At 35.2% G+C, this 16,889-nt stretch overlaps 1 protein-coding gene across 5 annotated transcripts in view; it reads right to left on the bottom strand.

The window, feature by feature from the left end:
• LOC121379874 (sodium/potassium/calcium exchanger 2-like) overlaps positions 1-16,889 on the bottom strand; it is a 132,227-nt gene that overhangs the window by 34,371 nt on the left and 80,967 nt on the right. For 3 of the 5 annotated variants that reach the window (XM_041508545.1, XM_041508537.1, XM_041508553.1), the window contains exons 5-7: positions 13,327-13,392; positions 2,692-3,023; positions 303-437 (exon numbers count right to left, since the gene is read on the bottom strand). In XM_041508545.1, coding sequence (XP_041364479.1) covers positions 303-437; positions 2,692-3,023; positions 13,327-13,392 — 533 coding nt within the window. The remainder of the gene's footprint in view (positions 1-302; positions 438-2,691; positions 3,024-13,326; positions 13,393-16,889) is intronic. The other 2 variants (XM_041508562.1, XM_041508568.1) reach the window with 1 other exon arrangement.

Raw genomic sequence — 16,889 nt, 5'->3', positions numbered from 1 at the left:
TAGAGTGAACAATCAGTTTTATGAATTTGTTCATTTTAGTGGTAAGCGAGGCTACTTGTCCAGGTCATCAAATGTGGGACAGGGAATCCCGATGCCTGTATTCAATCTCTCACCTGTTATATGATGATGTGTTACCAACATCTCACACAGCATTCTCTCCAATTGTTGTGCAAGAAATAGTTTGTATCATTATCAAAAAAAGAAGAAAAAAGACCCCCAAAAAGACAAGCTGCAGTGCTGGAACTCAAGTGAATGAGGGACAGTGGTGAAAAGAATAATTAAAAAGCTAGTAATGTACATACCGGAACCCGAACGTCGGGAAGCGTAAACCAGAGTGAAAACATGATAGGGGCGACTATAATGTATGTGATTCGTTTCTTGTGCGAATCCGGCCAGCTCAGGTCAATAGGCTTCTCCTCTTCTTCCAGCTCCGGTCTCTGAAGACGAAACACAGGTTAGACATTATGAAAGGTATAACAAAAATGCTGCAGAATTCAATGTATCGCATACCATAGACATATTCAGTGTCACTGATAGTTATATCCATAAGATATTCATCTCAATGCATGTTTTAAAAATAATAGTTCAATAAAAAATACAATAAAAAAAAATTGTTTTTGGTTTTTCATATGCATTTGTGATGAACATCTATGTTTAGATGACTTATACAGTTTGTGAGAAATGGAGCTCAACACAATATTTTAACATTGAGCTAATGAAACCTAAAAATGAAGGTCGTTGTTAGCGCGAAAACAGTATCGACATCCCCTTTTTATTTGTACAGGTGAGACAAAACGACCATATGGTAGATCCGATGGACACTCACAATGTCTGGCTTAGAATAGGCCATTCTCCATATCCATTGTGTCCTGTAGGTTTATAAACACGCAAGACAAGATCATGGGGCGATGGTTTCACTTGACGTGCTACAAGTCTGATGACATCGCATTTTTGTGAATATCTTTTGGCTAGGCACGATCACATTTATCCATTTTTTGCATCCAAATCCGCATATGTTTCTGCACACTTTGTCAAATTCAATTGTACCGAAATCTATTGGTGAGAACAAACCTCTTTACCCTGCTTCTTCACATTTACATCCATCCACAATGCAATCAAATCAAATAAGATGTGAAAAATTATTGTTTTATAGCAAGAGACTTTTAGACAAATATACCACACAATGGTAACTTTAATTTATGCAATGAAACCGATCTTGTTCATGTTTGAACATTTTAGGTTGTTTTGTCCATTAATGCACATAGCTTAAAATCAGTGAGGGTGGAAGAAAGTAATGCCTTTCTAATGAGGGCACTTGACTACGGTATTTTTGAAGCTCTCTTAGCGCTACGAAATCATAAAACCATCGTAGGCTATGACGACCCTATACAGCACATGCCATAGAGACATCATAGGTTACAATGGTTTTTATGCTGGGGTGTCATTATATACTGTATACAAGTAGATACTATAAATATGCTGAACCAGGGTTGTAGGAATGATATCTGGAGTGTAGGGGCCAGTGTCTAGTGGGGGCAAAAGCCAGATTTTTTCCTTCATTTATATAGACTGTTAGGTAATTTTGTTATCAATTCATTACTCCTTTCTTATTCAAAAATATAGTTACGTTGTACTTTTTTAATATATATTATTTAATAATTAATTTCTAATATATAATCATGTTTGGTAAAACAGGTTTTGATTCGGGCCAGCAGTAATTTGATCCAATATCGACTCCTAATAATATTTTGCTACATAAAAGTTAATATTCAAAATGGTTCCATTCAAAGGCATATCTAGTAGTTAGTCACTAACACAACAACATCTAAGTTTTAGCTGTCAGCACGATGTGTGAGGTGTACAATGTATGTAGGCATTTGATGCTATCCAATGCATAGTGCCAGTCATTGACGAGAAACTGTTTTCTAGTCAGTGCGTCAGTCTGTCATCTCAAAAACTCCCAGTGGCAGTATTACCAGTCTAGTCTCAACCTACTCCTACAGTGCACAATTCAGTACAAGACTACTCATCCGGTGATTCAATGAAAATGAGGATTATTCACTAAAGTTATTTTGAGATACCCAATGACCTGTCTAGAAATTGTGCTGGTTGTCCACCAACTGACAGTATTTTGTGTGCATTATGCCCAAAGATGATAAAATAATAGCATCCGATATTATATGACATTTTTCAACCATGTTAATTTCTCAGTGCTTGTATTTCTCAGGCCATCATTTAAATCCTTTGTGAATATTATTTGATATCACAGAACTAACAAATACATACATGTATAATACACAGTAGTTAATTAAAATACTGTTATTTCAAGTCGGTGTTATTCTTTTCTGTACTGTACAGGTTGGTATAAAGTTTAAACACAGGTGTATATCACATATCTAATTTTATTTAAAGGTATCCATATCCAACAACTTGCATAGGCTAGAGTCCAAGGCCATAAGGTGAAATCATTTTTGCCTGAGAAACTTGAAAGAAAGTAAGTTGCCTGCATGCCCTTCTTTTGAAGGAAATGTTTACCTTGGTGACCCTCCAACTTGCCTTACTGCCCTAATTTTTGTTATTAAACCGAAGGCAACATTTGCTGTGCACCCCCCCCCCCAAATTTTATTAATTCAACCCCTACACACGTACACCCACACATCCTTGTAATAACTGACAATTATGCATGATTACCTCGTCTGATTCAATGCTGGCATCGTCACCGTCGTCAGCAGCCGCTGCATCATCGCTGTCATCTCGCCTCAGGGCATCTCCATTCTGCTGGTTCCCCGTCGGTTCGGCTGTTTTGTCTATGAGCGTGTCCTGGGTGTTTTGACTCAACGCTGGACTCTCGTTTGCCTGGGAATCCACCGGTGAGTCTATCTTCCCGTTGGAGATCACCTGGATGTTGATTGGCGACGTGCCCTGATATCCGTTCTGTTTGGCAGACATTTTGGCCTCGTCGTCGCCTTGGTAATTTTTTACACCAAGGGAGTGCAGATGTAGCGCCTTCTCAGCATCAGCACCTGGGAGGGAAGGCCAGAAAAGAGCAAATTAATATTTGCAAATAACAAACCAAAAAGCAAGTTGTACAGTGTAACCTCAATATTGTCAGTTTGATCTGTTGATAATAAAAACATTTTTAAACCAAGATGTTCAGTGTGTGTGTGTGTATATATATATATATATTTATCCTATAACTTACCCATAATATCCATGTCATAAACCCATGTGATAATTTACTTTATTAACCTGGTTAATAATGGTATTCAAATTTGCAAGGTCTCTAGGTAATGTGTTGCTGTGGATGGGTCATTTGATTACAAGCCAACAAGACCCGTGTACATGAACGTAACGTTTTCAAAGATTTGTTTAAAATACGTGACGTCAAACTAATTTGTGCTATTCGTGATCACGTCATATTACCGATGGCTGCGACTTTAGTACTGTGATTTACTAAAAATTTAATTAAAATGTTATTTTAGAAGTGCTATAGGATAAATAGAATTCGCTACTCATGTTTTTTAATATGTAAAATATCAACCTCATCTAGTTAATCGATATTTGTCTCGGCAGAGCCTCGACAAATACCAATTAACATAGTCTCGGTTGATACTCGTGATGGTTAATACTCGTGACGAATCCTATAAAAATATATATATATATATATATATGATGGGTCCATGGGAATAACCTGTGATGTCAAATGTTTAGTAAGGTGATATATATTTTTTTTTTTTTAACGTCTGCAATCGCCTACCATAATTCTAAGTTTTTAATTTAGTGTGTCATTGTGACCTTGACATACACAACTGTTATAATACAGATTATCTGATTGGACATCATAGGTTATTCCTGTGGAACCTTCACACACACACACACACACACACACACACACACACACACACACACACACACACACACACACTAGCAATTAAGAAAATGACCACAGCGAAAATATGCCATGGTTTTGTGGTATGTTGTTTTAATTTGTCAGTATTACAAAAAAACTAATAATTAAGCAAGAAAAAATATGTAGATATCTGGAAGTTCCACGGCAAAATAAATGAACCAAATATTTTTAAATACCACTTCAATTGTCCATGGCTTTGCCAAATGCCCTGGTTAACTGCCTGTGCTGTAATATACTGACACTTTGTAATGTACCTGACTTCTACACTCTGCACAAATTTTCAGAATAATGTTTGCACCTGTGAACTGAAATCAAAACCCCATCACCTAAATAAACATTTGATGAAAAGCCCCTTTATATAGAGGCCATTAAGAATAAAATGTAGTATTACATCTTTGAAATGTAAGCTGTACAATGTCTTCTTCTGTTTAAACAAATGGATGTACTTTGATTTGAATGAATGAATAAACGAATAAACGAACAAACGAACATCTGAACATGAAAAACGCATCAGCTATTCTGTATCAAACGATGGTAAATGACATTAATGAACATAAATATACAAGTGATAAAATTACAAATAAAACAGCTTAAACAGGAGCAAAAAAGTCACACAACATAACAATCTTAATAAATTCTCAAAAAGACAAAAACTAATGATGGTCTGACCATAGAATGAATATGTGTTAAACGTAACACAGCACTGAACTATCAACACAATTAATCACAGAATTTAAAACCACGAAGTTTGAAGTGACAGACCCTAGTTGTTAAACACTACGGCACATTTTTCACTATTAGAGCCGTTTTCGATCACTGAACTAAAACATTACTTAGATTTTGTTTTTTACATTATCCATTTCTGTACATCCAAAGTGTTTCTGGTCATCCTGGCATTTCTAATGCCACAAATTCATTTTTTCATATTTTTATAAACACACGTGCATCTGATAAGTAACGCATATGGAGACAAGCTCTATAGTCTACTTTTAAGAATATTTCCCCATGTCAACAACACATAGTCTTGTTTCATTCCAATGTAATTTTATCCAAATATGCTACAACTTTGTAGATTAACCAGATTTAGTGTCCATGTTTATGTTGACACTAGTGTCCACGACTTTAACATAAGATTTGAAAATATTATCACCAATGCTTATACATGTCGATGGAACTTGTTTTGGAATGATAAAGAGACACTGGTGAATAAGATTTGAAAATATTATCACCAATGCTTACACATGTCGATGGAACTTGTTTTGGAACGATAAAGAGACACTGGTGAATGTGGGCTATATGTTAGCCACTCTCGAGAAAAACTCACGACAATGTAGCCACTCCTACACCATGCTGAGGGATTCAGACTGAGTCTTCTTTAAATGTTAATGTACAACATTTAATGAAGAAAGGAAAGAAGAAATGTCTTATTTAATGACCAACTCAACACATTTTATTACGGTTAAATGGTGTCAGACATACATGTATGGTCATTGACCACAAAGATAATGAGAGGAGAAAGAGGCAATCAGTTTGTTTACATTGCTGTCCATGCATCATGACAGATTAAACCTTGTAAATGTAAAATATCAAATACATGCAGCTGTAAAAGATATCATCCTTGCTTTAGCTAGGAACTTAAAGACCGGTACCCAAAAAATGTTTGTTTTATTTAACGATGCCACTAGAGCACATTGATTTTTTATCTTATCATCGGCTATTGGATGTCAAACATATTATGGTCATTCTGACACTGTTTTTAAGAGGAAACCCGCTGTTGCCACATAGGCTACTCTTTTATGACAGGCAGCAAGGGACCTTTTATTTGTGCTTCCTACAGGCAGGATAGCACAAACCATGGCCTTTGTTAAACCAATTATGGATCACTGGTCGGTGCAAGTGGTTTACACCTACCCATTGACCCTTGCGGAGCAGACCGCTACGAACCCTGATACTTGTACCACAGCCTTTGTCCGACCAGTTGTGGTGCACTAACTGGAAAGACAAATAGGACACATATGGGCCCACCGATGGCGATCAATCCTAGCCCAATCACACTTCAGGATAGCGCTGAGATTTAATTCTGCATAAACAAAAGAAAACTGAGCCATAATTGCGATGGCACAATGTATCATAAGCCTATGATACACTCAGGATTACATTCAGAGTTTAATTATTAAAGATCAAAGTAGGAACTTCAGTCAATACTGAGTAAATTATTGTTATGTAATTGGCATATGACCTTAATCGCTGTGGCCATGTTGACATAGTATTTGTTTTATGAGCAGCCGAAAGAAAAAAGCTTGTTTTGTTTAATGGCACTACTAGAGAACATTGATTATTGGCTACTGGATGTAAAACATTTAATAATCATGTCAGTCTTCAGAGGAAATTGAATACAGTAAGTACTTTGATCCTTAGACGAAGTACTTTGTTGCTTACAAAACTTTATAGTGCTACAAAATTACATTAAGCTTTTATTATATACACTTTTGCTCTTTTTAAACTCTCAAAGATCTAGCAAGCATAAACAAAATAATTGTAGTGCCATTTTCGATCATCTTTAAATGATAATTTCTGAAAAAGCTACCATACAACAGGAAAAAACTGGAAGGCAGCACCTTTTAAGACTAAATGGATATTTTGAGAGAAAATTAAAAGCACACCATAATAATGGTTATTATATAATAAACAGGAAATTAGAACTAAACAGGGCATGAACCTTAGGTGGGTATGGATGCATAAATGAGTTAAGAGTTAGTTTCAGTTTGTTTTGTTTAACGACACCACTAGAACACATTGATTTATTAATCAACAGCTACTGGATGTCAAACATTTGGTATTCTCATATAGAGAGGAAACCCACAACATTTTTCATTAGTTTAAGGGATCTTTTGTATGCACCATCACATAAACAGGAGAGCACATACCACAGCCTTTAATATACCAGTCGTGGTACACTGGCTGGAATGAAAAATAGCCCACTGGGCCACCAACAGGAATCAAGCCTAGACCGACAGTGCGTCAGGCAAACCTTTACCACTGGACTATATGTCCTGTTAACAATTTAATTAAGTAAGTTAAAAAAAAGAGAATATATTAGCATATTTTAAATTATGGCTATTTAGTGTTGAACATATGGTTATTGTTGAGAAAGAGAGAAGAGAAAATCCAGTGCCTACATTTACAAAATTAAATAAACCAGCAAGGGCTCTTTTATATGTACTTTCTCATGAACAGGACAGTACATACCACAGCTTTTGTTACACCATTCATGGGACATTGGTTAGGATTGGGGGTGAAATCGTGCTTCCATTGAGTGATCGATCAAGAAAGCCATCATCAGGGAACAGTTAGTTTTCAAAATCTTGATTAGAGATATTTCTTGTCAATTGAAAATTGATTAGCAACTACTATTTAATGTTTTAACTTGTGTAGCGATCTTTGAAACTTGCACAGCGAATCGTGATGTGATTATGAACAAACTGTTCCTTGATTATGTTTCACCCACCCCCAACCCCCACCCCATCTGATAGAATACATGTAGCTCTAACTGGGGATACTTGTGTACAACCCTTCAAGATTATTAGGTTTTTAACAACAAAAAACAGGAAAGTAATACATACATGTGTAAGGTATAATTGGATATAAAATTAATTAAAAAACCACAATTACACATATGTCGATGTCAACTTAACATAAAAGATGAGATAAGGCTACTCTGGGGACCACTCTATAGCTCAGGACTACTTCTGAACATACTGAACACTTGAGAATGGAGTCTCATTAGTTTAGTCCAATACAGTCTCCAATGGTCATGTTCCTATAGTCGATGTGAACTGGACATTGATCAGCTGGGCTTTCAACAATGTGACGATCAATCATGATGTCCTTCATTGATTACTCATGGAACTTAAGGAGAATGTCACTAAAAAAATTCAGTTCACCATTTCTCCTTGTATCGATATATAAGAGTCTTGAAATACTGTGTAGGTTTCTAATCTATGCTGTCTTTATAAATGTTGGCCCTCTGAAATGACATCTTGTTTACTATGTCATCATTTTTGAACCAGCACTTAAGTAAGAAACATATTAGAGAGTATTCAAGAATATTATCATATCATGCACACATGTAAACATTTAACTACATTTTTCATTTAGATTTAACACTAGTTAATATGAAAGCACACTCTTCAGTAACAGTGAGATTATATAATTAAATTTAAAGAAAGATGGCTGGATAGCACATATTAATATTTACAAATATTAAAATGGCAGCATTAAAACCGATACTAAAAACTATAAATGTGCCCAATATCATAATTATTTCATTCAAATGAGATGTTTCTATCCCGATGATCGGCTCACTGTTTTGGGGGTGACCATTTTGGAATTATTTTAAAAGGATGTATTGTGTGTAAGCACAAATTATTCTTAACAGATTACCAATATATATTTTTCAGTAAAAAATTATAAAAGAATCAAGACTCATTCCCCCAAAATATTGTTATGTTTTACTAAAACATAAAAACAATTAATCAATCTTGACTAACAAAAACAGCATATACATGTATAGGAATATCAATCATTAATATATTGGGTGTCCCCCCCCCCCCCCAAAAAAAAAAAAAAAAAAATAATAATAATAATAATAATAATTATTATAACTCAACTGAATATTGAATTATTTAAAAAGTATGGGGATTGTAACTTATGTATTTCACACCATATACTATATTTGAAACCTTAAGTGAAAAGTTTAGGTCCACAAATCAAATATTGTTAGCAACCGATTCAAAATTTCAAGTTAAAAAATGCTATGCCAGACAGGTTGGCAACAAATGCAATGAGTGTTGCATTGCAGTGAACATATTGTTCAGTATTGCATCACTATTACCTACACAAGTTTCAGGGATCGCTACACAATTTAACAACATTAAACAGTAGTTGCTAATCCATTTCCAATCGACTAGAAATTTTGCTGATCAAAATTTTGAAAACGAAATGTTCCCTGCATTGCTTTTGCTTACAATTGTGAATCTATTGCAGTATTTGACCTATGGGCCTAAAATTTTCACTGAAGGTGGCAAATATCCATTAGTACATGTATAATGGCTGTTAAATATCAAAGTTACAGTCCCTATAGCTTTTAAAAAAATATATATATAGAATTCCATATTCAATACAGTTATTTTAAAAAAAAAATTGGTGGGGGGGGGGGATGGGGGGGGGGGGCTTCCAGTATATATGATGGATTTATCCAGGCATTCTGCAGTACCGAACATAGGTCCCTACCAAACTGTGATTAAATCCCTCTGATTTTCCCAATCCCATCACAGAACCCTGACCAAAACACAAAAAACAAATCCACAATAAATCCCAGCATATACAAATCAATATTTATAATCAAACATAAAAAGAATACATTTATACGCAAACGGACATTAAAAATTCAGATAACAATTCTCATCAGAATTCCTACTGCAAATGTCAAATTCTATGATTTAAAGCAACCCAAAAGGATCCTGTTACAAAGTACATAGAAGTCAGCAAAACATAGACCTTTGGTGATCTGTGGATAACTTATATTCATACGTATCTGCATTCATACCAGTCTAGCACCTAAAACATTCAATCTGATGTAGGTTTTAAAAACATCACTTTCCATAAATAGTTGATGACAATTTTCAGACATCAGGTACTAAAGCCAATCTTTACCAAAACACAAGCAGTAAAATAACACAATCATTATGAATACGGCAGAAAAAGACAACAAGCAAATGCCAATTTTGTATTAAACACTTTTTCAAAAATTAAATTCATTCATAGATGCAATTATAAACAAAGTTTAAATGATTTAGGCTAAAATTAGTTTGTGAAAAATTGGCACAAACAGAAAATGTGAAGGTAAATCAAACATGCATTGAAAGAAGCAAAAACAAAAGTGTTAGTCTCAAAATTGTATATAATGACCAAAAATATTTCTTTCATTTTTCTTCTGAATGGCTACAAAACATTCTGTCCAAATAATTTCACTTATACTTAATATATTGCAAAATCTAGCAACTGTTACAGACAGGTTTACATGTAAACCTGTTTTAATTTGTAGTCCATCTCCAACTGGTTGGTACATGTACACATGTATGTTAATGGATATATGATGACGATTTCATTTGAACAGCTCCAACTAGCCTGATGGTTAACAAAAAGAGCCAATCATTTCACAAATATGTTATTAATGCCTTGGGTTTTTTAAAATTATTTTATTAATGTGGGTTTTTTTGGAGGGGGGGGGGGGATAGTTGCTAAAAGGAAATGATTTGAGATTTTCTAATAATAAAAGGGCATATCATTCCTTTTATCAAGTTAAATCTAAAATATAACATAAGAACATTATTTTTCGATTATGAAACAAAAAAACAGAGCCACATAGAATGTTCAAAAGTCATCGTACCAAAATTAACCCATTTTCTTCCACACCCATTGGTGAGAACATCATTTGTTATTTCTGATAACACATGTTGTTAACACACGTGTGGGAAAAAATACACATTGGCCAGATCACACGTACCATTATGTACCAAACCAGTGTTCCTCGACTGGCACTCCCACTAATGCCACAAAGATTATTTCAAATGTTATTTCAGACGGGCTACACACATGCTACAATTTATCTTTAACAGTTTATTTTCAATCAAAAGTAACAAATGCAGAGTGAAAACATGAACATTTGTTGAAACGCAAAATGTCCCAATTGCCCAAGTGCTTGTATTAAGCTTGTAAACTACATACGCAACTTTAATTCCAGTCAGCCATTATTCGATATTCAAAAGGCGTATGAATATGTGGGATCATGTTCTTTAAAACGAATATCTTTACATTAAAATAAACTAGTACATGACTTTTTGTTTTCAGAACTATAGACAGCTTTCAATCTAAAGTTGTTCTATTAAGCGTTTTTTGTTTTATGATTATGAATGCATACATCAATTCTGTATATATATATATAGCGTGTACTTTCCTGTTTGTGAGAAAGTGCACAGAAAATATCAGTTTTTGCTATGCCGTAGGAGTAACCAGTGACGTCTTCGGATTTTAAACTGAATATAAAATCCATTGCCCACTGTGTCATGCGCATAAGCGGGATCGATCGCATAGTTTGTAGGCCCAATGGATATGGTTAAGTTAAACAGCATCCTTTTTATGGATGTCTGGATAGCTCAGAACGTATCATGGCAAGTCTGCAAGTTGCGAGCAATTCGGTGCCACAGGGATGAGTCCCAGCAACGGCATGAGACAATTCGTGGGGCCAGAAAGGAGTTAATTATCCCCTATGCCAGTGTGTTAATATCTATGTATGTAATAGTCAAATACGACAATATATATAGATATTCATACATCAATACATATATATAAATACATAAATACACACATACATACATCAATACATACTAGCCAGTGCCAGGTTTGCCCACTGTTTGATGCACGTAAGCTGGGTCGACCGCGTAGATTGTAGGCCCCATGTATTCGGTTGAGTTAAAGGGACATTCCTGAGTTTGCTGTAACTTTTAAGGTGTTATCGACTAACAGAGCCTTTTTTACAATTGTAATTACACATATATTTTTTCTGCATAAAATATTAGTGGCTGTATATTAAATGTGTTTCTGATCATTCTAATATTTTTACTAGGTTAAATTTTATTTTATTTCTTAAAATATAATTTTTTGGTACATACGAAATTATTTGAAAACAGAATCCAATTTGGGCTCCTTACAAATATTAAGAAGACCTAAAACACATTGAATATACAGACACTGATATTCTAAACAAGAAAACATATTTAATATGTAAGTTTAATTGTAGAAATATTTTATCAGTCGGAAACATCTTACAATGCGACAAACTCAGGAATGTCCCTTTAAAAAGCATCCTTTCTATGGATGTCTGGATAGCTCAGAACATATCATGGCAAGTCTGCAAGTTGCGGACAATTCAATGACACAGGTTGGAGTCCCAGCAGCGGCATAAAACAATTTGTGAGGCCAGAAAGGATTTAATTATCCCCTGTGCCAGTGTGTTAATATCTACAGGTATGTATATAAACGTCAAACCTGACATATATACAATATATAGATCATACATAAATACATCAATACATACATACTTATACACACACACACCACACACACAGACATTCCAGCCAGTGCACCACGACTAGTCTATCAAAGGCCGTGGTATGTGCTATCCTATCTGTGAGATGGTACATATAGAAGATCCCTTTCTACAAATGTAACAATTACGAAATATTTGACATCCAATAGCCGATTATTAATAAATCAATATGTTCTAGTGATGTCATTAAACAAAACAAACTTTAACTTTAACATACTGTACATATAATTCATGCATACATACATATACATGTATGCAGCAGTTGGGACATTTTGGGCAGACTTGGTACTTAATTTTTAGAATTGGACATTTTGGGCAGTTGGGACATCTTGGGCTTCAACAACATTTCATAAACAATAAAACATGAAATTAATGCAAATAGGTAAAGTTATAGAGCCACCACTTCTCAGTATATAACCACCAAGAGTTAACCATTTTATCCCTGTCTTGGACAGAACTTTCTGGCAAAGTCGGCAGTTGTGCCCATGACAGGCATGCTTGAACAGTTATCTGATGGAACCATGCAAAAAATTACCTACACCCACCATTGATTCCTATCCTGTCCTGGATGGACAATAAGACCAGACTACTGATGCAGGACTTTAAATCTCTGTAACTGGGGAACAACAAATGTTCTGATTATGTTTAGAGTTTGTTTCTAACACAATAATGTTATTAGCAACTGTTGAAGAGTTGTACATATTCAGAAATGCATTTCATGTTATTTTAATCTCATTCAAGCATAACATTCCAGTGATTTTGAGGGGAAATATTTTGCGGTCAGCATGTTTGTACTTAACTTGGGCATGTTTATTTTGTTTATTCTAGGGTCGATCCCCATCGGTGGGCCTATCAGGCTATTTGTCGTTCCAGCCAGTGCACCATGACTGGCATATCAAAGGCTGTGGTATGTGCTGTCCTGTCCATGGGATGGTGTATATAAAAGATCCCTTGCTACTAATGAAAAAATTAAGTGGCTGGGTTTCCTCTTTAAGACTATATGTCAAAATTACCAAATGTTTGGCATCCAATAGCTAATGATTAATAAATCAATGTGATCTAGTCATGTCGTTAAACAAAACAAACTTTATTTGTTATTTTTTTCTTCCTTACTACACTATTAACAGTGGTTACTGTTGGTGGTCTTAACACTTGAAATTTAATGCATTAATTTTATGTCAATAATACACATTTTTTGCATTAATTTCACGATTTACAGTAACAGAAACAAAGTTGAGACAAGAACCTTCTTCAATATCTTCGCATTCATGCCCTCGATTGTCATACTGATGATCTTGTTGATGTTCATCTTCTGTAATATTTTAATTACCATCATCAAAACACATTTACAAATAACCATGCAAGTTTGACAAACCAATGCCAACTTTCAACTTGAAAGATTACAGTAACTGGGGCTAATGAACCCAACTGAAATGATGTCATATGGTTCAAAACTGGTTCAGAGGATCAACTGTTATCTTTTCTCTATTGTCCAGCGACCACATTCAGAGTAACTCTGGCCAATGTTTGAAAGATCATAACAATTTTTAGTAATAACAAATGCATGTCCGCAGCACACACACAGACAAAATGTAGGTTTCCATAACATAAACATGAAATCAGCCCAATGATTCCATCTGCCAGATGGCTCAGTGTAGACACATGCAATCTCTTGTCCAGCAATAAAATATTTAACTTCAGTTATAGCCACTAGGTCTTGATTTCAAAATGTTTTAAAACAAAATCAGTTTTCAGTGATTCAGCCAGAATTTTTTTTGGGGGTATAGCACCATGGAATTTAATGCAACCACAGTCAACAAAACAGGGGGTATGGGCAACCTCCCAGAGAAAGAAAATGGGTTATGTTTAAGGTTAGGGTTAAGAAAATCATACAGTAATGATGAGAGTAATTAATTTTGTCAAAACGTTACCTTAAAAAATTAAAATTTTGGGTATGGCGCGGCATACCCGTTTTACCCTCTGGCAGAAACCCTGGTTTTAAGATTTCTCTAATTTACATAATAATCGATAAAATTCATGAATCCTGATAATACAGCTCAAGGCTAATACTACCTATATAATTTCATTACACAGTGAATTCTTTAACACAACAAATACTATATGTACAAATCGGAAGTTTCTTTTTATGTTCAGTATATATATCAGATTTTTTTTTTTTTTAAAGTTCAGAAAGTGGTCAAAAAAGTGTTACAGCTATAAATTACTAACACTAACCTAATGCGATGTCATGTTTCAGGTTTTTAGATTAGAGCTAACAATGTTGTATTTGACCATTTGCTTACATTCATGCCAGTTTTACATTTCAAATTTTGCGTTATATACAGATTGAATTAGAATTGTGTTTTTGTTGCAATTTACATTACCGGTACAAATCAATAAAAATATATTTACAAATACATTAATGATGCATGGTATATTTAATCAACACCTCACTATACCACCACCTCCCCAACCTCTGTGCTGTTTTGGTCATGGCTACTTTTTGTTTTAGGTTGCTTTTGTTTTGCACTTTGTGGTACTTAATTGATAGTGCTTTTTTTTTCTTGCTTTTTTTGTGATGAGGTGTCCATCTGATTTGTGACTGTTTAACTAAACACTCTTAGGCCCATTTTCTTCAGAGCCATTCTGAAATTTTGCATGTTGGCTGTTTCAACCAATGGTTATTACAGTGGCAGTCTGGGGTCATATCAAACTGGAGCCAGTTTGGCAAGGTTTCATTTTATGAAACCAAGACCACTTGTTCAAGAAAGGACACATTTTTACATGTTTCTTTATGTCATCTGTGCATCATTATAATTACAATTTTTAATTTTTTTTTAAAGTGCAGAAGAGCAACATATTATACAGTAAAATGAATTTTGGTCAAACTAATAGATGTTATACAAGTTAATAAAAATAGACATATATAGTTGACAACCTTTCCACATAATATTTAAAATAGTGTAATTGGTAAACATTTGGTAATTCTGACTTGTAGTCACAAGAGGAAACCTGCTACACTGTTTCTAATGCAGCAAGGGATCTTTTATATTCACTTTCTCACAGACAGGAAAGCACATACCATGGCTTTTGATCAGTTGTGATGCACTGGTTGAAACGAGAAAAAAAACCAATCAGCTGAATGGATCCACCGAGGTAGTTTGATCCTGTGACGTAAGCACCTCAAGCGAGCACTCAACAGACTGAGCTAAATCCTGCCCTAGATTTGACAATTAAGAACTGTGCTCATGGCAAGTGCCAAATACGAATAAACAGGTATCCTCTGTTTGATAGTGCAGACTGATGATTTTGCAAAGGTTTTTTTAACATGGTAACAGTCAGACATGTATCGCAGATTGTTAGAAAATATATCCGAGGGATCCTAAATTCCATTTTCTGACTCCCTCCCCCTACCCCGCATTGGTACCTGCATTCTAAAAGTTCAATTCTGTAGCACCATACCCAAACATTTATTTCTGGCTCAAACCCTGAGGAATGTTTTATTTAATGGTGCACTGAACACATTTTATCTATGGTTACATGACGTCAGGCTAATGGATAATGACTGCATAGATAATGAATGAGGGAAGAAACCCGCTGCCACCAGGGATCTTTCATATGTATAATCACACACACAGGATAGTACATACCATGGCCTCTGTTACACCAGTTGTGGAGCACTGGCTGGAACAAGAAATAGCCTAATGGTTCTGCCGACGGGAACTGATGTTAAATCGACTGCTTATCAGACAAGATTTTTACAGTTCATGTCCCAGTACCAATTGAGAATAAAAAGTTTCTTTTGTTTAACGACACCACTAGAGCACATTGATTTATTAATCATCAACTATCGCATGTCAAACATTTGGTAATTTTGACATATAGTCTTAGAGAGTAATCTGCTATATTATTCCATTAGTAGCAAGGAATCAGTTACATGCACCAGAAAGGACAGCACATACCACTGCCTTTGATATACCGGTGCACTGGCTGGAATGAGAAATAGCCCAATGGGCCTACCAATGGGGATCAATCCTAGACTGACCGTGCATCAAGCAAGCACTTTAACACTGGGCTATACCCTGCCCCCCCCCCCCCCAATCCAGAATGAAGTGACAGTTGAATGGGGAGGTTTAGTGCAATTGCATCAACTTGTCTCTCACGATAACCACCAACAGTTAACCATTGTTGTCCTGAATGGACAGGATCTAGCTCATTCAACAGTATGCTTGCCTAAGTAAGGTTCATGGGTCCAAAGGATCGAATCCCCTTGGTGGACCCATTCTCTGAATTTGTTTTCTTCCCATTCCAACCAGTGTCAAACGATAGGTATATCAAAAGTTGTGGTATGTGCTGTCCTGTCTGTGGGAATGTGCACACAAAAAAAGATGCCTTGTGGTTAATGAAAAAATGTAGTAGGTTTCCTCTGAAGATTGTGTGTCAGAATTACTAAATGTTTCACATCCAAAAGCCAATCTGCTCTAGTGTTGTCAAACAAAAACAAACTGACTTTTTCTTCCCGCCATGGGCAGATGTACGGACCAGGTTACGGAAGTGTGAGCCAAGTGTACAGCATATTTAAAACTTAATAAAGTACTAAATAAATAAAGCAACATAAACAAACAAAATGATCAATGGACATGTATGACTGCATGTTTGAAAACCCCCACATATTACCTATTCTGTCTGTTCTTTCTTCTTCTTTTTTCTAGCTTATACCTAACACTGTTAACAGCGGGGTTATTTTTAGTGTGTTATCACTTGAAATGTACTGACTTAAGGAATTTTGGGGTACAATTTTGGCAGTAA

Source organism: Gigantopelta aegis, chromosome 2, assembly GCF_016097555.1.
Source record: "Gigantopelta aegis isolate Gae_Host chromosome 2, Gae_host_genome, whole genome shotgun sequence".
NCBI lineage: Eukaryota > Metazoa > Mollusca > Gastropoda > Neomphalida > Peltospiridae > Gigantopelta > Gigantopelta aegis.
The sequence above is the reverse complement of the archived record's forward strand: the minus strand, read 5'-3'. Positions and strand labels throughout refer to the sequence as shown.